At 45.6% G+C, this 22,134-nt stretch overlaps 1 protein-coding gene across 6 annotated transcripts in view; it reads right to left on the bottom strand.

Annotated features, from left to right (window-relative positions):
- Positions 1-2,075: 2,075 nt before the first annotated feature.
- LOC140895926 (UDP-glucuronosyltransferase 1A6-like) overlaps positions 2,076-22,134 on the bottom strand; it is an 85,430-nt gene continuing 65,371 nt past the window's right edge. For 4 of the 6 annotated variants that reach the window (XM_073306869.1, XM_073306865.1, XM_073306867.1 and 1 more), the window contains exons 2-5: positions 10,480-10,611; positions 10,054-10,141; positions 5,650-5,869; positions 2,076-3,345 (exon numbers count right to left, since the gene is read on the bottom strand). In XM_073306869.1, coding sequence (XP_073162970.1) covers positions 3,048-3,345; positions 5,650-5,869; positions 10,054-10,141; positions 10,480-10,611 — 738 coding nt within the window. In that variant the 3' untranslated portion in view covers positions 2,076-3,047. Of the gene's footprint in view, positions 3,346-5,649; positions 5,870-10,053; positions 10,142-10,479; positions 10,612-12,082; positions 12,962-15,273; positions 16,170-22,134 lie in introns of those variants that run through there. The other 2 variants (XM_073306871.1, XM_073306868.1) reach the window with 2 other exon arrangements.

Raw genomic sequence — 22,134 nt, 5'->3', positions numbered from 1 at the left:
GAGTGGGGTGAATTTTTTTGGCTGACTATTTACCCAAAAATGCAGTTTGTCAAGCCAAAACTATTCCCGAATTGGACAGACACTTGCTGATAGTTTGGCCAAATATTTTGTTTCAGGATTTAGGTGCTCTGCAAATAACGGCCGGGGGCGGGGGAAGCACTGGCTCCCTCCTCCCCTTTAGCCCAGTGGTTAGGGCACTCCCCTCGGATGTGGGAGAGTGCGGTTCAATTCCCTCTCCTGCCCGATGGGCAGGAGAGATTTGCACTTGGATTTCCCACATCTGGGAGCGAGCCCTAGCCACTGGGTTGGCATATTCTAGGGCAGAGCTTTCCTAAGCTCTCCTGTTGCAGCTGTTCCACTTTGTATAAAATATATGACTAGTCATTGGGCCAGATCAAACCAGGCTGAGAGTGACTCTATAGCCAGATGGTCAGGGCGTTCATGTGGGGAGCAGGGAGATCTTGTGTTCCTGTCCCTGCTCCAATGACTAGAGGAACTTAGTAAACCATTTCCATTGCACGAGAAGGAACAGAATACAGCCCTGCACGTGCTTTGCCTTGTTAGCTCCTGAAGGGCGCTGTAACGTGTATTTCCATCACTAACCTGAGCGCACACAGAGCACTGACTATGCACAGGGAACAGGGGTGATGTGTAAGAAGTGCTGTTTATACGTCATCACCTTTCAGAGTGCCCTTTGAGGTGATGTGAAGGCTGGAAAGACATCGCACTAAGCTAAGGGGGAAACCTTTTTACCATCCCAACAAACCGTGGAAAGGCAGGAAAATCTGAGTGAAGGTTAAACTTCATTTCCTTAAATGTATGAAATCATTGAGTTGAAAGATCAAACACAACCTCAACTCTGACCCCCGTTATCACTGGCCAGTGCTGCTTTCCTGTGTAACGGTAGCTGACACTCAGAACACGTACATTGATGGTTCCATGTCTCTTCGAGTCCAGGTTCATCTTTAAGATAAGAAAATGGGAGTTTTGCTATTGAGTTTTGCTATGGGACTTAAGTATCTGCTTTAATAAATGGGAATGGACTTAGGCACACACCTAAGTGCTTTGCTGGACACTTGGGCCCATACTTTGCCATTTGTTTCCCTGAGGACTTTAAGAAGTCGTTATGTCTGCTGTGGTGTAACAGCAGGGTTTGTGATACCCTCAGATCTGGCAATAACCTCCTAGCAAGTGGTGATTAGAAAGGGTTAAATCTGCTAGGTGTGAAGGAGCAATAAGGAAAGACAAAGTGAGTCTGATGGCCTGGAAAGTGGATGAAGTCTAGAAGGTGACGTGTTGGTGTAGCTCTGCCCTCGCAGGAGGGTGAAATGGAGTCAGCGTCCATAATGGAGGTACATATTCACCTGGAGCGTGATGTTAAAGGTGTACACTGACAACAGCACAACTCGGTGGGCATCCCTGGTAGACGTTTCCATGAGCAGCATGTAACCCTTGCTTGTTGTAGGTTATCTCATGAATGGGAGTTGAGATGGTTGGAATAGAAGGGGCAGTGTTCAGCTTTTGTTATGCATCCTAGCTCACGAATATATACATTTGTGGTGTATTGAAAAGTGTTAAAATTGTGATCTATAACTTTAAATTCTCAGAGGTTTCCTGGTCCTGCTTGCAGGCCAGGGGCTCTATAGGGAAGCGTGCAATCAGAAGGAGCCAGCCTGGGGCAAGGTGGGGAAAGCTATACCTCTCTGCCATAGGGAGCAGTCTGCTTTTTCTCTCTTTGTTTTTGGATTCTTGTGTGTGGTTGTTCTAGATTCTAAGAAATAGTCTTATTACATTGCAGCCTTCCAGCAAGATGATTTATGGCTTTATCTAATTTTTCTGTTCATGCTTTGAAACGTAACACGCACAGAACTACGTTGTCTTGGTCTTTCCTGTGGTGAGGACTTCAGGAGCTCTAAGAGCTAGTCTTTATATGTTAACATGGTTTTAATTGAAGATATAGGTCTGTCATGCTCAACCACATCAAGTTTTTCTGTCCTGCTAGTCCTCAGTGCAAAGATTACTGCATGTGAGGTGGTGATCAGGCCCATACATTTCCAATGAAAAAAAGAGAACTGTTATTAGTTTTCTTGTTTTTATTATTTGGGATTTATTTATACAGATTTTTGTTTGGTTTATTTTTAACAGAATATCCATAACAAAGATCAAATCGGTTGACTACAATGCTCCAAATTCAGTGCTCCAGCTGGGGTGAAACTTGATTGGGTGGTGGTGGCTCAATGATACTTTCAAATGGAAAATGTGTTCACGTTCAGTGTATTTGAAACACAGTTTAGACACTGACAGATTGACTTAGGCAGAACAAATACCATTCTCTATTTCCAATCAACAGGCTGCTAGGATGACATTCTATCCCTCACTTAGAACACCACTTGGTACTTCTGTGACAACTTTCATCCAAAGATCTCAAAGTGCTATCTAAATATGATGCACCAGACACTCTCACACTACAGTGATGGGCACCATAGTAGTACCAAGGTAGAAATCTTATCCCCATTGCACAGATGAGAAAACTGAGGTACAGAGAAGAACCTTGCCCCAAGTCAGATAGTGAGTGAGCAACACAGCAGGAAATAGAAAAGGAGGACTTGTGGCACCTTAGAGACTAACCAATTTATTTGAGCATGTAGCTCACGAAAGCTTATGCTCAAATAAATTGGTTAGTCTCTAAGGTGCCACAAGTACTCCTTTTCTTTTTGCGAATACAGACTAACACAGCTGTTACTCTGAAACACAGCAGGAAATGGAACCCAGAGGTCCCATTAATATTCTGAGCACTACACCATAGCATTATGGCATGAATCATCTGTAACAATCAAACAAGCTTTAAACAAAGCTTTCACAAATATTCTGAATTAATTGGAGACCAAATCAAAACATGGAACAAAAAAACACTTTTCTGCTATTTAAAGGCAATATGCTCTGAATAATTTTTGAGCTCACCGCCATAAGTTACTTACTGGGACTGTGCTCAGGAGAGCCCTACATTCCCTAAGGCCTGGAGCTGCACCCGGTCTCCAACCCCGTAGTTACTCTGCCTTGGATTTCCTCGATTTGCTCACTCTTCCTTTTTTGCAGAAACACTTCCGGCAGCAGGACAGGCAGCACTTCAGAGAGATGAACGCGGTGACGAGCACGACAGCCAGGAGAAAAGCAATGACGTCCAGAGAGTGGTACTGGATCCAGTTGAGATCGTGGGCCGCAGGCCGCAAATGCGGGGCCCCCTTGTGTCTCATCACAAACTCCACCCAGTACACCGCGAGATCAAGGGGATGGATAGGTCTGTCGAGGTGAAGGGCTGAGAGATGCATGATATTTTCTTTATAGCTACAAAGAAAAGAAATGAAATGTTTTAAATACTTTTTTATTTAGAAAGTTAGAAGATTATTTATATCTACAGAAATAAATTCCACAGAGATTCCATCAGTTAACTTTCTTCTCATGCCATATGCCCTGAGGGCTTTATTCCCCTTCTGTGTCTTAAACCCTGTTAAGAAAAGGGAGACGCTTTACATAGCGTCCAGGCTGTGAACTGAGGCTGGCAGTGTTAACATCAACAAAGAAAGCAGCCAGTAGAGAAGGTTTAAGAGGAAAAATCAGGATCTTCGTTTTGGCTATGTTAAGCTTAAACTTCAGGGGGGCCTCCGGGAAGAGGTATCTCGAGGGCAGGCTGAAATGTGGGACTTGATGGGAGGAGACCAGTCAGGGCGGTTTTAAAATCATCGGCCGAGAGATAGTAGCTGAAGCTATGCAAGCAGATAAGGGCACCCAGGGACATGGTGTAGAAGAGAAGGCCAAGGACCAAGCTGTGTGCATTCTGCGGGAGAGAGGCAGAGGAGACTCCTCAAAACTCCCCTTTGTTGGGTTGCCTACACAAAACTGAGAATAGCTAGGTAGTTGGGGCACTCTTTCTTGCGCTGCCTGGTAAGGTCACATTTGTTTCCTTGTCCGTCCCACGTTGCTATCTACCTGCTGTCTCTTGCCTTATATTTGTATTGCAAGCTCATTGGGACAAGACACCATCTTTCTGTTCTGGGTTTGTACAGCACCTAGCACCGGAGGGTCCTGGCCCATATCTGGGTCTCAGCGCTATGATAATACAAATAATAAAGAGCAATAATGTACTAAGATATCCAAGAGAGACCAGTCCCAAGAAAGCCCAAGGGGAGCAGTGTCCAGTAGAAGGGAATAGCCAATGGCACTGAAACAGCAGAAGAATCAAGGAGGATAAGGATGGAGTATTGGCCCCAGATCTGGCCAGCAGGGGGTCATCAGTTGGGGAGGGCAGTCTTGAGTGGAGTGGAGAGGGTGGAAGCCAGACTGGCGAGGGATTGGAGGAAAGGAAGTCAAGACAGTAGCTATAAATCTCTGTTAGATAAATTTAGAGGAGAAAGGTGAAGAAAGAGTCAGCACTTGCAGAAATAGACAGGGTCTCTTGGAAGCCTTGAGAGTCCAGGGTGGGCTGCTTAATTATAGACAAACTATTAAAAAATGTCAAGTTCTCCTCACGCTGAAACCAATTGGCTCGTCCGCATTTACCCTGCTGTACCAGACAGCCACTCCAAATGTAACCTAATCTTGTGTGAGACAGCCAGCGTGGCAGGGTGAATCACCTCCATATGGCCCCTGGCAGTGAGTGGATCAAAATCTTTTCCTGGCTCCTTTCTGTACACGTTCCATCTGAGCTACCGTGCAAGCAAAGAGACCTCAATGGCCTGCCTTTCCTGCGTAATGCCCGGCTAAGCAGCGTTTGACTGGGCCTGGTGCTGCTGCTTGCGAACAGATAGAAAGATGAGTTGACTGAGAAAATTCTGGTCTATGTAGTAAATTAATGCTAGAGTTAGCTTCTATAAAACATGGCAGCTTGGCGATTTTAAGGTAATCCTTTAAGGACGTTCTGCAACAGAACCATAGCTTTGCTCGATAAACGCCAATGTATGGGGGTGACTATACAAATGAGATGACGTAATGGTGATATGCGCAGGACAGTTATTAATGCTTAGCCATCTTCGACGTTCCACAGCGTTTTGCTCACGTTCACTGTACATTACATCAAGTCAAGAAATCAGGCCAACCTCCCTCGAAAAACGTTCCAATAAAGCATTTTTGTTTGAAAACGTTCAGTGGAACCCTTGGGTTTTTTGATGAAAACTTGTGAAATGGAACAAACATTTCTTTTTTTGATTTTTTTTCTCTTTTCTCTGCTTTTATCTCCCTTTCTTGCCTAGAAAAGGAGGGGGAAAAAGAGGACACCACTACATTTTGATTGCTGTCTTTACATTCTCCAAGAAACTGGACGCTTTTGGCTTTAATCATGTGATGTACCTTGGAAAATTGCTTTCTTCCACTGTATATATGCCGCACCCACTTGCATCATCTCATTTGCGTACTCAAGCCCCTTCTAATACCTATAATTAGAGTCTGATGAGGAAAGTCCTTTAGTAATGGGGAAAATACTAGCCCCCTAATGCTAATACACTGGTGTATAAATCCTGATTGCTGAGTGATACATAACATCCTTAATATGACAAAGGTAGTTCTTAGTGTCAATTTAACTGGAAGCCAATGTGCCAGCATTATATTCGATAGCCCTAAAATGAAGATGCCACATTTATATCTCCTGTTACTGACCTTTTATCATTAATCACTGCATTCAATGCATCCGATAGGTCCTTAGAAGTCATTTCAAGTACATTCAGCGTCACTCCCGCACCCCGAGACTCTATCCGCTTAGCATTGTCCATCTGGTCTCCAAATAATGGCATCAGAACCATTGGCACTCCATTGCATATCCCCTCATAGATTCCATGTGAGCCTCCATGGGTGATAAAGGCACGGGCTTTGGGATGAGCTGTGAGGGAAAGGTACTATTACTGTAGTAGACTGCTTGCTCAGACATCTCTGGTTAATTCTTTAAGCTGCAGGAGACACAGTATTAGATGTGCTTTCGGTACAATGGCATCGGTGGTTATAAATATAGAATACAACAACACTGGAGTGCAGGTCACATAGGAATCGCTCCAAGACAATCTTCAGGATTACAATTATCAGTGATGGAGTGGACCTTAAGCTTAAACTTCAGGGGGGCCTCCGGGAAGAGGTATCTCGAGGGCAGGCTGAAATGTGGGACTTGATGGGAGGAGACCAGTCAGGGCGGTTTTAAAATCATCGGCTGAGAGAAGGTAGCTGAAGCTATGCAAGCAGATAAGGGCACCCAGGGACATGGTGTAGAAGAGAAGGCCAAGGATCAAGTTGTGTGCATTCTGCGGGAGAGAGGCGGAGGAGACTCCTTAAAACTCCCCTTTGTTGGGTTGCCTCAAGGTCTCAGAGGTTCCACTAGGTTTTGATAATCTTTGCAAAGCTTGGAATCGTCTGAAAAGCTTTTGAGATCTTGGAGTGAAATCCTGGCCCCACTAGAAATAATGAGAGTTTTGCCATTGACTTCTGTGAGGTCAGGATTTCACCCTTAGCCTTCAAACTTAGTTAATCTTTCTGTTCTCAGTCAGATCTTTCCTTTCCCTAGACTCATCTCTCTTCCCCCAAGTCCTGTCACCCTTACTCCTCCCCTCAATCTCTAACAAACTTTGGTCATTTTCCCGTTCTTCTCCCTCGCAATTCTCAGACCTCTCACTGGACTCCCCATAAGCTCTGACGTCAAGCAGACCCCTCCCCATTCTGGCTCCTGTTGAGAGGTCTGCAGTCTCTCTCTGGGACCCAGTGCATTCTCCGGTTTGAATTTGGCAGGTCTTGGTGCTTCACCTGTCAGCCACCTCTAGCAGGGACTGTGGACTTCTGGGAAGTGCAAGCGAACACGGGAGCTGCATCGAATAGGACATTGGTTCCAGTGAGACTGTGGGATTTAATGAGATCACCAGAGAGAAGAATGTATTTGAGGTGAGGAAGAGGGTGATTTCCCTAACTAAGGTCTGGGAATGGCTCCGACATAAGGGTGAGTTTATTTTTACAGAATCAATATGTCCACTTCTAGTAAAGATCTAATACAGGGGTTCTCAATGTTTTTCTTTCTGAGGCCCCCCTGAACAGGCTATATAAACTTCCGGACTCAGTGGGGAATTGGGAGGACTCGGGGCTCCAGGTCAGGGGTGGGCCCTCATGTATAGGCGTAATTTGACTTCTGTTGGGGGGGGCAGGGGCTGGTGAGGCTTGGACCAGCTCTGCACAGCAGGGTCCAGGGAGGCAGCACCGTCTCCACCCCCTTACTCACCTCAGCAGGCCACCCAGCCTGTCTGGGTTGTGTGTGGTGGAGGTTCAGCTCAAAAAGTTAAAAACTGGTGAGGGTGCAGGCAGGGGGCAGCTAGGGGCTCTGGGCAGCTCAGGGTGTATGTAGGGGGGAACTAGGGGCTCTGTGTGGGCAGGAGGGTAGCTCAGGGTGCAGGCAGGGGGGTAGCTAGGAGCTGTGTGCGGGTTGGGGGGTAGCTCAGGGTGTAGGCAGGAGGTAGCTAGGGGCTGTGTGGTAGGAAGGCTCCCCTGTGGTCGCTGCTCCCCAAGGGATCTGCCAGCCCCAGTGCGGGGTCACCCTACCTGGGCAGCTCTTACCGGCCGCGTGATCTGAGGAGCAGCCGCAACCCTGGGCACCAGCAGCAGACGGGGAAATGCCAGGGCTGCCTGCTCCATGGCACCAGCCAGAGCAGCAGCTGCCGTGCACTGCCCGACTCCAGCTTCCCATGTCTGACCTGGCCAGGGGGTGGGGCCTTGGGGGCGAGAAGAGGAAGTGGGGGGCATGGAGCTGCCCCCCGGAGTGCCGCATTCTGGGGGGCAGTCAGTGGAGGTGGCAGCCAGTGCTCGGGGTTTCAGCCCCGCAGTGGGGGGTGCCGGGGCTTGGGGTTTCTGTTGCGGAGTCCCACAGCCCCCCTGAAAGGGCTCGTGGACCCCCAGGGGGCCACGGACCCCCGGTTGAGAACCGCTGATCTAATAAACCCTATGTACAGTAGTTACCATGTGAATAAAACAAAGCTCAGTCTATAAGTATCTACCTGGGGGGGAAATGTCATCATCTAGCAGACAAAGGTATAACACGAGGTAATGGCTGGAGGATGAAGCTAATCAAAATTAGAATAGAAATAAGGCAGAGATTTGTAGCAGTGAGGCTAATTAACCAGTGGAACCCAAGGCTGTGTGCAGACAGCCCATAGCTGCTTCGGGGGGGGGGGGGGTGCAGAGTGAAGGCAGCTGGCTTCAGCAGTGTTACTGAGCATGCTCAGTACAAGCCAAGCTGCAAAGGGGCGAGGGGTGGGCATATGACCCTGCATGCCCCCGCCCCCCACGCATTGCCTCTGTTGTAGGGGATTCTACGTCACTGGCCATTTTAAAATCAAGACTGGAGGTTTTTCTAAAAGATCTGCTGTGGTTTCAAACAGGGATTAATCTAAGGAAGTCCAGTGTTATACAGGAGTTCAGACTAGATGATCACAATGGTCCCTTATTCATAGACTTTAAGGCCAGAAAGGACCATCATGATCATCTAGTCTGACCTCCTTCACATCACAGGTCACGGAATCTCACCCGGCCACTCCTGTAACACACCCATAACCTCTGGCTGAGTTACTGAAGTCCTCAAATCATAGAATCATAGAATCATAGAATATCAGGGTTGGAAGGGACCCCAGAAGGTCATCTAGTCCAACCCCCTGCTCGAAGCAGGACCAATTCCCAGTTAAATCATCCCAGCCAGGGCTTTGTCAAGCCTGACCTTAAAAACCTCTAAGGAAGGAGATTCTACCACCTCCCTAGGTAACGCATTCCAGTGTTTCACCACCCTCTTAGTGAAAAAGTTTTTCCTAATATCCAATCTAAACCTCCCCCACTGCAACTTGAGACCATTACTCCTCGTTCTGTCATCTGCTACCATTGAGAACAGTCTAGAGCCATCCTCTTTGGAACCCCCTTTCAGGTAGTTGAAAGCAGCTATCAAATCCCCCCTCATTCTTCTCTTCTGCAGGCTAAACAATCCCAGCTCCCTCAGCCTCTCCTCATAACTCATGTGTTCCAGACCCCTAATCATTTTTGTTGCCCTTCGCTGGACTCTCTCCAATTTATCCACATCCTTCTTGAAGTGTGGGGCCCAAAACTGCACACAGTACTCCAGATGAGGCCTCACCAATGTCGAATAGAGGGGAACGATCACGTCCCTCGATCTGCTCGCTATGCCCCTACTTATACATCCCAAAATGCCATTGGCCTTCTTGGCAACAAGGGCACACTGCTGACTCATATCCAGCTTCTCGTCCACTGTCACCCCTAGGTCCTTTTCTGCAGAACTGCTGCCTAGCCATTTGGTCCCTAGTCTGTAGCTGTGCATTGGGTTCTTCCGTCCTAAGTGCAGGACCCTGCATCATGTAAAGGATTCAAATTACAGCGAATCCACCATTTACTCTAGTTTAAAGCATCGAGTGACGTGACCCGTGCTACAGAGGAAGGCAAAAAACTCCTAGGTTCTCTGCCAATTGGACCTGGGGGGAAATTCCTTCCGGACCTCAAATATGGCCATCAGTTAGACCCTGAGCATGTGGGCGAGACCCACCAGCCAGACACCTGGGAAACAATTTTCTGCAGTAACACAGAGCCCTCCCCCTCTAGTATTCCATAACCAGCCCTTGGGGATATTTGCTAATAGCAGTCGTAGATGGGCCAAATGGCTTTTTAGGCAATCTTATCACACCATCCTCTCCATAAACTTCTCAAGCTCAGTCTTGAAACCAGTTAGGTTTTTGTCTCTGCTGCTCCCCATGGAAGGCTGTTCCAGATTTTCACTTCTCGGATGGTTAGAAAACTTTGTCTAACGTCAAGCCTTAACTTTGCTGATGACCAGTTTATATCCATCTGTTCTTGGGCCAGCACTAGTGCTTAACTTGAATCCCTCCGTGGTATTTATCCCTCTGCTGTATTATAGAGAGGCCCTTCTGGCCTTGCAATCTACAAACCTATGGTATTTATGACTATTCCCTTAGAGCTTTATCAAATTCAAAGAAACCTACTTAATTGTTGCCAGTAGCGCCCTCTCCTGCCCAGACTTACCAAGTAGATCATTCTGTGGTAGCCATTTGATTAGCTTTGTGTTGTTTGCAAGGTTGGGGGGTGTTTCTCCAGTGTACCTCCAAAGAACCTTTGGGAAATGATAAATGCAGCATCAATATTAAGAACTTGCCTCTTACAGTTCTTCTGCTGTTGCTTCTTCCTGTAAACTGTGCTGTACAGCAGAGCAGATAAGCCCATGACGGACAAAATCTGTTTTGTGAAGGTTTGTGCTGAGCAGCGGAGATGGGGTTTTGTTTTGACATAAGAGGGGAGGGGGCAGGTTTTTGCTTATTGAAGCTATTTGTTGTGTTAAGTGTTATACCATACATAAGTAAAAAAAAAAAATAATAATACAGAATCGTAACCAGTGACTCTATTCCAATATTGTATTCAACAGCTATGCTAGAGAGATTCTTTTCCTCTTACGGTCTGAGGTATTGTTCCAAAGGCTTCAGCAATCTGCTTGGCTTTCTTCATGGGAATCTCAGAGACCATTGAGCCCAAGGAGAAGACCACAAAGCCGTGTTCCCCAGAGGCATTCACAATGCTTTCAAATTCCTGCAAATACAAAGAAACCTCCAGTCAATGCTTTCCATTCGAATCCATGTCACAGGGCCATAATTCTGGTGCTTTGCAATCAAAGGGATCTCACCTTGACTAGCCTGGAAAGGAAATAATGTTAACAGGCAAAATAATTCACTGTGGTCTGATCCTATAAACATGTATGCATGCGATCGTCCTATGGGACAGCTCCTAAGAGTAAAGATTTTGTGTGCAAGTGTTTGCAGGATTGGGGCATAAAATATGGAAATAATTAAAGGTGTAGTGTACTAAATAAATAAAATATATGAAAGAATTCAGGTTCTGTTCAGTAAAGGAAGGTGCAATGCAAACCAAGTCATATATTTCCTGGCACCCAAAAGCAGCTAAATGCATTGTTTTCTGTTGACACACCAAAGGTGTCAGGAAATTCAGGCTTAGGTCTGAGGTTTTTCTTTTCAAATCATACAGTTGTGGAAACACGGTTGGTGTTTTTAAAGCTTAATGACATAAACAATGGCTTGAAAAAAGAGGCATTTTTACATTCCTGATTTATCGGTTCTGTCTGGATCTTAAGAATATTGAAAATCCTGTAATTTAATTTTCTTTTAAATAAAAAAAAAGCTTTCACAGTTGCCTAGACATAGACAGGTGGAAGATTTTGAGACTCGTACCGCCCAGAAAGGGCTAAATAGGAATCTGCAACTACCTGTGATGACCTAAACAAAGGATTCTGACCAAGTGAAACGCTAACTGCAAGGGCAAGTGAACCAATAAATGTCCTATTTCTTACCAATGTTTTTTCCTTAAAGCCTGGGGAAGAGGGAATGCCAGAATATTCATTTCAATTCAGACCCCTTTCAAAAGTTTTCCAGGAGGCACTGATGAGTCTTGAAACAACATGGAGCGTGAAAGGCAAACTTGTTAAATAAATATTGTGTATAGTTATGAGTTGCCCTGTCAATCTACTGAGTCTAGCGCATTTTTAACCATCTCATTCTCTGTCCCCCATCAGTATTCTGAGTTCCATGCCTCTCTATTACAACTACTTTATGTGAGGATGGTTCTTCATCTCTGAATGTCAGGTGGTTAGTCTGTCAAAATGAGGCTAGTACCCACCTACCTTGTATGAAAGCTGTCAATTAATGTCTGTCCTACTCTTAGCAAATAACTTCATGAAAGGTGCCACTCTAATAGTGCAAAGTTTCAATATTATTTGGTATGCTGGGTGACCCCACAAGTCTCGTGAAGAAACATATGAAATGAGAATATTCTAGACAGTAAAACACTAGCCTTCCATGTCTCATTTGTGGACAACTGAGGATCTCTCATTATATAAGTGACTACTTATGACTCTAAGAGAGGATGCTTTTCTAAGCCCTTCCATGCTGTCGCTTCCTTACTTTTATTTTGTTTTAACCAATAGAAGCATTATCTAATAGTGGGTGCTAGTAGGATAGTCCAGTTTTAATTGTAAAAAAGAACTAACCTGAGATAATGGTTTCTCCTGGCCACAGTTTATGCCTCCAATTAAAACCATGTTGGGCATCACAGGCCTCGGATACTCAAACACAAAGTCATATCTCAACAGCCAAATAGATGCATGACTTAAAAGCTCTGGCACTGTCAGATCTTGTTGAAGGAACTCCCTGATCAGATCTTCATGGGATGAATAAAGAAGGGAACAACTCAAGAACTCTGCTGAGCTGACTAAGACGTTCCACACACGCTGGGGAAATGCCATGTGGTCTGTATAGCTGGTGAAGAATTTGGGGACATAAGAAGCAGGGTTTGGACACTGGGTGGCCTGAAATTCGAACCCACAGGGAATTCCCCGTGAGAAGTAAACAGAAGGTAGGGACAAATATTCGGCTACTATTTGTCCACATAGAAACATAGGATCTATCAAGACAGCATCAAATGCACTGTCTTTGAGGTAGGTGATCAGCTCTTTGTTGGACAGAAGCTGTTTGCAGGAACTGAGTAAGTGTGCTGTAATATTTCCTATTCTTGCAAATGTTTTCGTGATCTTTTCCAGGAAAGGTTGAGGTGCAAATATATGATGCCCCAGTCTTTTAAATTCGGCTTCCAAGTATTCCTTGGTGTACGGCACAGAGTATGTCTTCACTGTATAATGCTCCGATGGCTGAATCTGAATGCTTGCTTCTGGCACAACCGCTACTATTTCATGTCCTCTCTGCCAAAGCCGCCATACTACTGAGTGCATGCTGAACCAGTGACTGCCATCTAGGGGAATCATCAATAGCTTTCCCCCTTCCGAAAGGCTCCAGAGGGGCAGAACTAGTAGAAGCCAGGCAGGTAGGTGACGAACCCCTTGAAGCAGAGAAGCCATCTCCCTAGATGAAGACTTGTGCTGCAGTCAGTCAAGACAGGTTTTAGATGCATACTCAACTATTCCAGGCAACACAGAAATTGTTTTACGACCGGGCTTCCAACCCTTATTCCTTCATATCTTAAGCTAATGTTTGGTTTCCAATGAACTGTATGTTTACAGGAGCCTGAGTGAGGCATTTTTTAACTTTTAGCTGGTGAAAGGTTGGTTGTGCAATCTGGCTGGACAGCAAAGGAGCAGAAAAAATGGGAGCAATGCAGGGAAATGTTGGTTTCCTGGGTTTGGGCGTAATTTCAACATTAAGATGCTGGTGTGGGATGTTTCATTCCAAGATCTACTAGAATTGAGAATGTGAGAGAACACTTTGCCAGCATTGCATGTGGTTATTAACTTATGGTTAATTATGCATAGAACTGAGCGCATAATTGATTTTTCAGTTTTTTGTTTCCAGGTGTGTTTTTTTTACCCTTGTTTGTTTTTAAATAAATCTAGCTAAATTTCAAAATGAAACATCATTTTGAAATGAAAAATTGAAACAAAACATTTCAACTTTTGGGGGGAATTCCCCCCCCCCTTTTTGTTAGTTTGAAACTATTTGCATATTTCAATCCAAATTCACCAAATTGCATTTGTTGGTGAATAAACTATTCATCCTAAAACTCCCAGCTCTAATTATCCACTCCCTGAGGTGACTCTGTGCAGGTCAATTGGACAACAGACGCACAAAGAAGCTGTACAGCTGCTCAAGGTGTTGGTTTTGTACTTTCTGCTCCTGCTTTAAACAAAAAGATATTGAAAATCATTAAGATTCACTTGTTTGCTGTCTACCCCATAGTCTGTCAGACTCAGCTCATGGTGGAGTATCTTGGCAATGATCCAACGGATAACGGTGTTTTGTTGGACCACAAATGATGCTAACTTTATTATTAGTATCATCCTGACTGTTTGTATTATACTCCCTCTTACTGATTCTGTCATTAGGACACAGCTACGCCACCCCTGGGGAGGAACTCCAGTATTTCAGTTTGAGAGTGGCACATATTCTCATTATGGAGTGACCCTCGTCTCACCTGAGTTAAAGGTGAAACGAGATTTCCATTATATTCCAGTGCTGATCATGACATGCATCCCCAGTCATTGCCCAAATGAAATACACTTTAAAATGTCACAAATGTGAGCCTGTGCCCAGCTGGTTGCTTTTTCAAAAGTCTGAAACAAAATGAGTGTGCTTCAAAAATGAGGTATTTGTGTTCCCTAGAAATGATCTTCATTGCCTCTGGCTCCTATCTCAGAAATGACTTATTAGGCTATGTCTACATTAGCACTAATTATGGCTGGAACAATCCCCTGGGGGCTATTTTTGCAGCCAAGGATCAACAGAATGCAGCATGTTCCTCTTACATCCCCGACACGTCCCTATCTCCAAGCAGGCATCATAGAAACAGATATTCTGGTTTTGCAGCACTGGGGGAGTCTCTAAATGCCCCTCAGGCAGCTTGAAGTCCCTACAGCCTGTCCCGTTGTGGTAATTCCACATAACCTTTGCACAGATACCTAAAGCACCACATACCATTTTTTAAAACCCCATAATCCAAATGTCACAAGCTAAGCAAATCCCAGAGGGGTGGGGGGAACCCAAAAAACCTAAACTGTTATGACAGAGCTGATATTAGGCACCCGAAGCAGAGGGACGGGCGCAGAAGACTAGAATGCCGTTATTATAAACAAAGAGTGGAAAGCTCAGATATTCTGGGTTAAAGTTACTCTTTTAACTCGTCCCATATAACCCTTTTGCCTCTTTTGATACGAAGGTATGGTGCAGGCACAATGGACGCTGTGGGAATCAGCACCATGGGGACTCAGCTGCTTCCTTGTAAGAGTCTTTGATCAAAATGGCCCCACTTTTACTATGCCACCTGCAGCGCACAACTGGAAAAGAATGTATACAGCTCCAGCCCAGAGGCTCCAGAAGATGGAGCCAATGCGCTGGGAATAATAGGTTACAGCAAGCATGTCGGAGAATCATTTTCAATCAAGGCCTCAAAGGACCTTTACTTCCATGCTGTAGAAATTGTCCTGAAGCAATAACAATTGATTTAAGGACACTGACTATCCCTCCTCACTCGCGCCTCCACTTTCTCATCACTTGAGTCAACGCTTGTGAGGTCATCAAGACCTTGGCTCATGTGTAATAAGCCATAAAAATGATGTTTTCACTTGGATCCCGTCGGATCTCACACACGCACACAAGATAATAATTGAGCCTACAGAAAAACCCATTAAATAATTTTGTAATATTTTCAGCTTTTTAAAAATAACTTACAAACCTTGGATAATGGTTTCTTCTGTTCACAGTTGGTGCCTCCTATGAAGACCATGTTGGGCATCACTGGCCTGGGATACTCAAACACAAAGTCGTATCTCAGCAGCCAAATGGATGCTTTGCTGAACAGTTCCAGTATTGTTACCTCTCTCTGAAGAAACTCAGAAGCCAGGCTCTCATATTGTGAATAGAACAGGTAACAAAGTAAATTCTCTGCAGCATTGACTAATAGGTTCTTCACGCGCTGGGTAAATGTCATGTGGTCGGAATTGGATGTGAAAATCCTCGGGACGTAAGAAATAGGATTGGGACACTGAGTGGCTTTGAAGTCCAAGCCACATGGAAGTCCACGCATGAAGTACACGGAGGGAACTGAGAGATATTCAGCAATTATTGGTCCACATGGTAACACAGGATCCATAAGGACAGCATCAAACTTGCTGTCCTCAAGGTATTTGATCAACTCTTTGTTATATAAGAAATGCCTGCAGGCAGATGACAACATGGTTGTAAATAGTGATACGATTTTAAAGACGCTGGTAAATTTCTCTGGAAACGGCAGGCCGACAAAACTGTGATGTCCAATTGAATGGTAAAATTCATCCAACGATTCCTGTGTGTAAGGCACTGGATGTGTTTTTATTGTGTAATAGTCTGATGTTCCCATGAGCAAGGTGGCTTCTGGTATTACAACAACAACATGGTGCCCTCTTTTCCCAAGCACTTCCACCGCCACTCGCATGCTGAGCCAGTGACTCCCATCTTGAGGCACAACCAGCAGTTTCCCACCTTTGGCAAAACTCCACAAAGCGAGAAAAAGAGCCAGCCGAGCAGTTCCCTGCTCTCCTGACATGGCCGCTGCTGTGCTGCTAGGAGTAAAAAACCCAGCTTTCACCCCCCAAAAACCTTCCAAGCAGCATTTAAAGGCAGAAGTCGCTGAGATTGCAGCTATGTCTGTGACCTTTAAGCCCAATTAATTCTCAACTCTAGAAACCCTTCTCAGCGAATATTTTACTTGACGCACAATGCTTTAAACTGTGATAAAAGGGGGGATGTTAAACAAGACTGAACAGATGCCAGCAGTGCCACTGGAGTTTGTTACGTGCAAACACAACTCCTCTATCAGCATTTCGTGTTCTTAAATGAGTCAGCATAAATCGAGAGGTCACAGGATCTCTTAGCAGGGTTGGTGTGGGCCAGGATTGGTTCAAGAACCTCAGGGTAGGTCTACACAGCAGTTAAACACCTACCGCTGGCCCATCTCAGCTGACTCAGGCTCATGAGGCTCAGGCTATGGGCTGTAAAACTGCAGTGTAGATGTTTGTGTTCTGGGTGAAGTCGTTAAATGCCGACAGGTGGCACGTGTCAGCGATGGGTGTCTAACTGCAGTGTAGACATACCCTTTGAGCGCAGTTGTGTGCTCTGTACCTGGCTCAAGCCCAGACTACTAGCCTCGCTCACCAGAAATAACCTTGAGGAAATTGCTCTCTTCCTCATCTGCGGCAAGACAGTGGTGACAGATACAACTAAGGCGGGATACAGGCGAGGAGAGCACAGTTCTTGCACCAATCCTGAAGGCTGCTGTCCACACAGTCCCTAGGTCTGAAAGGGGCAATGTGGGAGGGCATTTCCATGCTGGAATTTCGGAACCCCTTGAAGTCCTGAGCCTGGAGGGTGTACACAGAGGGTTACAGCTTTTAAGGGAGTTAGAGCTAGATCCACAAAGGGACTGAGTATTACAATGCCTCAATGCTAGGCGCTCAGTGGAATTCACAGCCCTGAGCTCGGTGCCCAGGCATTGTATGGGGAGCATTAGGGACCAAAGAAAGGGATTCTCAGAAGCCAGCAAGCCAAGCGGAGAGCAACCTAGGCTATGTCTACACTATGGACCTTACAGTGGCACGGTGCTGCTGTAAGATCTCCCATGTAGCCACCCTCCTGCCTGCGTCCGTAAACCACCCCCAAAGAGCAGTGTTAGCTATGTCATCAGAATCCAAGAAGATCAGGGTTGGAAGAGACCTCAGGAGGTCATTGAGTCCAACCCCCTGCTCAAAGCAGGACCAATCCCCAACTAAATCATCCCAGCCAGGGCTTTGTCAAGCCAGGCCTTAGAGGTTTTTAAGGATGGAGATTCCATCCCCTCCCCAGGTAAGAGAAGGGTCTCCCCCGCCCACATAGCGCTAGCCACACCAACACTTTTGTCAGTGACATTTCTTCTAGTCAGGGGGATGCTTTTTCACACCCCGACCAACAAAATGTTACCAACAAAAGTGCTGGTGTGGACAAAGCCCTAAGCTAGCCGGAAATGCTGAGGAGAGGCATAAGCCCCAGTAATCAAACTCTGGGCCAGGGTGAGGTGCCTCTCCGCCTGTGAGGATTCACAGCCCTGAACCCTGTCCCAGAGCTAGCTCCTAACCCAGTCCATTCTCACAAAAAGCCACTGTGAGAGACTGACTCTGTGGCCCCTGGGGAGGGCCCTCATGCCAAACTGGGAGGGTCAAGTTCCTGAACTAAGAAATCTGTAATTGTTTATACAAAGTCTAACAGGAGAGAGAGACAGACACCTGAGAATACCCAATAGCCTGGTCGTAGGAGCACCCACCTAGAATGTGGTTAGACCTAGACCTGATTCACATTTCTGTGCCAAAGCAGGTGGGGGTAGGGGATTCAAACGCAGGTCTCCCACATCTCAAGTAAGTGCCCTAACCATTGGTATAATGGGACTGGGGGACACACCCTCCCACTCTTGCTTTGACCATCTTTTATACAGGTTAAGCATATTCTGAGTTCACCTACTGGATGGGCCACACAGCAAGTGTGTGTGTGTAGGGGGGAGATGCCTCATCTGAGAATCCTACTGGGGTTTAAGTATGAGCCACTGGGCCGAATAGTTCAGCAGGATCAGGACTTAGCACACGCCCACCAGTGAAGACTATTATTTTATCTACTTCAATGAGTGCACCTAATCAAACTGATTTGTGGACATGCTGATGTACCTCACTCACCCTGATATGATGATAAACTTCACAGTGAGCACGGATTTCAAAGACATGACTAGGGAGAGATGCAGGAAATAAGTAATAAGTAGCCAAAGCAAATCGTGGCGTGATTAGCTTATCAAAACCATAATACGAGATATGATATGTAAACAATTTCTTTTGCTGTGATTTGCTCTCTGCTTTTAAAATATCTTGTGCTAATAAGATCAAGAGTCTTAGACTGTAGCTTGGATATCTTCTCACAGGTCACCCTACAGACAACAAAAGCCCTCCAGTGTCAAAGGAGCAGTAGTGAAGAAGGAAAGGGTCATCAGACTTCACCTCCCTTAGGTTCTCAGTCAGCAAGGCCTGGGCTAAAGAAGCCTTCTCCCAGAAGGAGCCAAGCAGGACTGCATCTCTTGTGGTTCCAGGAGAGAGATGCTGAAGGACCAGAAAGGCCCTGTAACTTTATGGAGGAGCAGAAAGCAGTTGTGTTTTCAATCAGAAATCACTAAGGCCCAGACCCCCAAAGGGAAATAAGCACCTAAAGACCTTTGAGGATCTGGGTCTAGGACTCTGGTTGTCTCTCTTTGAACTCTAAGCCCTATTGACATTCAAGTTAAGTTTTTATTTAGAGAGACAATGTGGGTGAGGTAACATCTATTATTAAACCAACGTCTGCGGGTGAGAGAGACAAGCTTTCAAGCTACGCAGAGCGCTCCAATATCCTGGTACCAAACACGGCTCCAACACTGCAAACATACTTAGAAAGATTCATATAGTTAATATATAACGTTATAAACTAGGGAAAATCAAGAACGGTAAGCAATGGTTAACTGATAACAGAAGTGTCCGTGGAGTGTAAGTGATATATTAACAAACCACCTCCCGTCATGTCAGTGAGGTACAATGATTCAGCACAACTAGCCCAATCTTTACACCCCCGAGGCTGCTGAAGTTCGTAGCAGGGGTACAGTGGGTCAGGGTTGTTTGAAGAAGCTCACACAGCAATTGACTGCATTACACCTTGCTCAAGCCCAAACTACTTCAGTGTATGGAGGAAGCCATTTCCCTCGTTTCTACATAGAAATTTCATTTACTCTCTGTAATACGATTCCAGGAATGTCTCCCTGAAGCCTCAGCTGTCTGCTGACTCAGTGGTTGAGAGCTCTTTTTCGGTTGAGAATATCACCAGGTGGAATCATCACGGGGTTCTGTGGTGTTACCATCAAATTTTTAGTTCTCAGCCATTTTGGGCTATTTTTACACACAGGACTTTGGAAGTGACACAAGTGCGCCGGCAGGGGCTTTCAGCTACTTGTAGTTGCAATCTGACATCCCCTGTATGGCACTTCCAGATACCCTTCTAAGCGCAACATTGACATGCATTCTCCACTGTCCTCTACCCAGGGAACAGGTGGGATGGGGGCCCCCCATAGCAGCATGGCTCATGAGAAAACCATGCTGCCAGGATGAAGCGCTACAGAGCAGCATGAAGGGGACTCATCTATTTAACATCTCAACACAGGAAATATTTGTAATTAGTCTCAGTCTAATAGATAGAGCCTGGTGGTTTTTGCCAAAGCGAATAATACTAAATACAACAACAAACAACTTATACTACGAAATAAAACTAAAAACTCCCCCTGCAATGGGGACTCCTGCAGCTCTTTTGCCACAGGGGGTGGGCCTACTCCCTGCTCCAGGAGCTGAGACCTGTCACGCAGGGTTGCCAAGCCATGTACTCATCATGACAGAAGGGTGACCGGGCCGAGTGGCACTGTGACCCCAGGCATCAGGCTGGCGTGCCCAGGGCAGGGAATGAGTCCCCATGGGACAGATGCCACCACTGTGGGGTGAAGGTAGGACGGGCTCACTCTCATACCTCCACCCAGAGGCTTTCCACTCCCACCCGCCCTGTACGTCCCACCTGGGCCCAACCACCCCAACAGGGCCTGCCACGATAACACAAAATAAAATGAAATGCCCAAAAAGCACAATGACAAATGATAAATAAAAATAATTTCCTGGCTCTCTGATACTAGCTGCATGGATTTCATTTTGAAAAATGGCTTGTGATTTGGGTGCCTTAATTTTGAAGCAGCTACCTTGAGCTCTCTTACAAAGGCCTGGTTGTCAGAGGGTGGCTGATCAGCACTTTCTGAAAATCAGGCCTCTTTGAGGTGTCACAAATTGGGCATCCAAAAATGGAGGTCCCCAAAGTAAGTTGCTTTTCAAAAATGCAGGCCATGTGTTTTTCTCTAAACCGCATAAAACGTACATTAATAGATGTAATGCAGAAAACATACCTGAGTAATTTGTAATGATTCCAGCAACATTATGATCTAAAAAGAAATTACCTGAGATATTTTTTTCTTCTGACCACAATTGATGCCTCCAGTGAAGACCATGTTGGGCATCACTGGCCTGGGATACTCAAACACAAAATCCTATCTCATCAGCCAAACAGAGGACTGACTTAAAAGCTCTAGGACAGTCAAATTTCTTTGAAGAAACTCAGATGCTAGACTGTCAAACTGAGAATATGCAAACTTGCAAATCAAGAACTCCAGTGACGCAAATAATAAGTTTATCACACTCTGGGTAAGTGACATGGTCTGTGTAGGAAGTAAAAAAAATTGGGGATATAGGAAGGAGGGTCTGGACACTGAGTAGCCTTATCCCAACTACAGGGCATTCCACGCAAAAAGTTGACAGAAGGGATGGAAAGATATTCAGCAACTATTGATCCACAAGGTAACACAGGATCTGTAAAGACGGCATCAAACTGAACCTCTTCAACGTAGTTCACCAATTCTTTGCTCAGCAAAAAGTGCTTAGAGATGGCAAACATCATAGTACTAAAGTTGGTGAGCGTTTCGTGTGCTGTGAAAACTCTCTTCAGAATAGGTCCATCAAAAATATGATAACCGAAGGACTGGAAGTAGACATCCAAATCTTCCTGTGTGGGGGGCACTGGGTGTGTTTTCACTGTGTAATATGCTGACGTTCTCATGAGTAACTTCTGGCCCAAGAGCTACTATTTCATGTCCCTTCAGGCTGAGTTTCTCTAGCACCTGACTCATGCTGAGCCTGTGACTTCTGTCCACAGGCATCACCAATAGCTTTCTACCTTCAGCGAGACTGCAGAAAGCCAGACAAAGAAGTAACCTAGAAACAACTGAACACCATGACTGGGAGGAAGGAGCCATGTTCTTAGTAGTAGGGAGGGAAAAAGCTTCCACCACAAGGTGCTGAACACTGACTTATACAAGAGAACAATGGTCACCAAAGCTTACTCCTTACAAAGTAAATGTTTACCTAGGTTCAGACAAAGATCAGATTAACTAGGAGTTTGTCATCATACAAATTAAGCAATGCCAACGCTATGCAAAGGTAGGACTACTATGTTATTTTGATGGAATGCTAGCGCAGGACTTGCTCTTTGGTTCCTAAGAATTAAATTTAAAATAAGTGTTCGCACGAAGTAGAAAAAGAGGATTGGAACATTACTGGTGGCAGGGTGGGGAGGGAAGAGGGGAAGATTTATAGAACAGAGAACATAGAAGTTGCAGAGGATTCTTCTTGTAGTTTCTTTCCTTGACACTCAGACACCTGTGAGTAGGATCCTCTTCATTCCAGCAGCAAGTAAGGGCTTTATGCTTATGAAACTTATACTAGCAAACAGCAGATGTGAAAGAGGGAGCTGCCAGAGTCCATGGACAACATGCTAACGGAAATCCCAGCACCTTTCCCCAGCATGAGGGTGCCGCCCCAGGCAGGGGCGGCGAGTTATATTCCCTTGTGGTGCTCGGGCTCCAGCAATATTCAGGGCTGGGGGCCCTGCTCCACCAATGTTTGGAGCTGTGTCTCTCCCCCAGCCCTGC

The sequence above is a fragment of the Lepidochelys kempii genome, chromosome 11 (assembly GCF_965140265.1).
Source record: "Lepidochelys kempii isolate rLepKem1 chromosome 11, rLepKem1.hap2, whole genome shotgun sequence".
In the NCBI taxonomy this organism is placed as follows: Eukaryota; Metazoa; Chordata; order Testudines; family Cheloniidae; genus Lepidochelys; species Lepidochelys kempii.
Note: the sequence above shows the minus strand (reverse complement) of the source record. Positions and strands in the feature narration are given on the sequence as shown.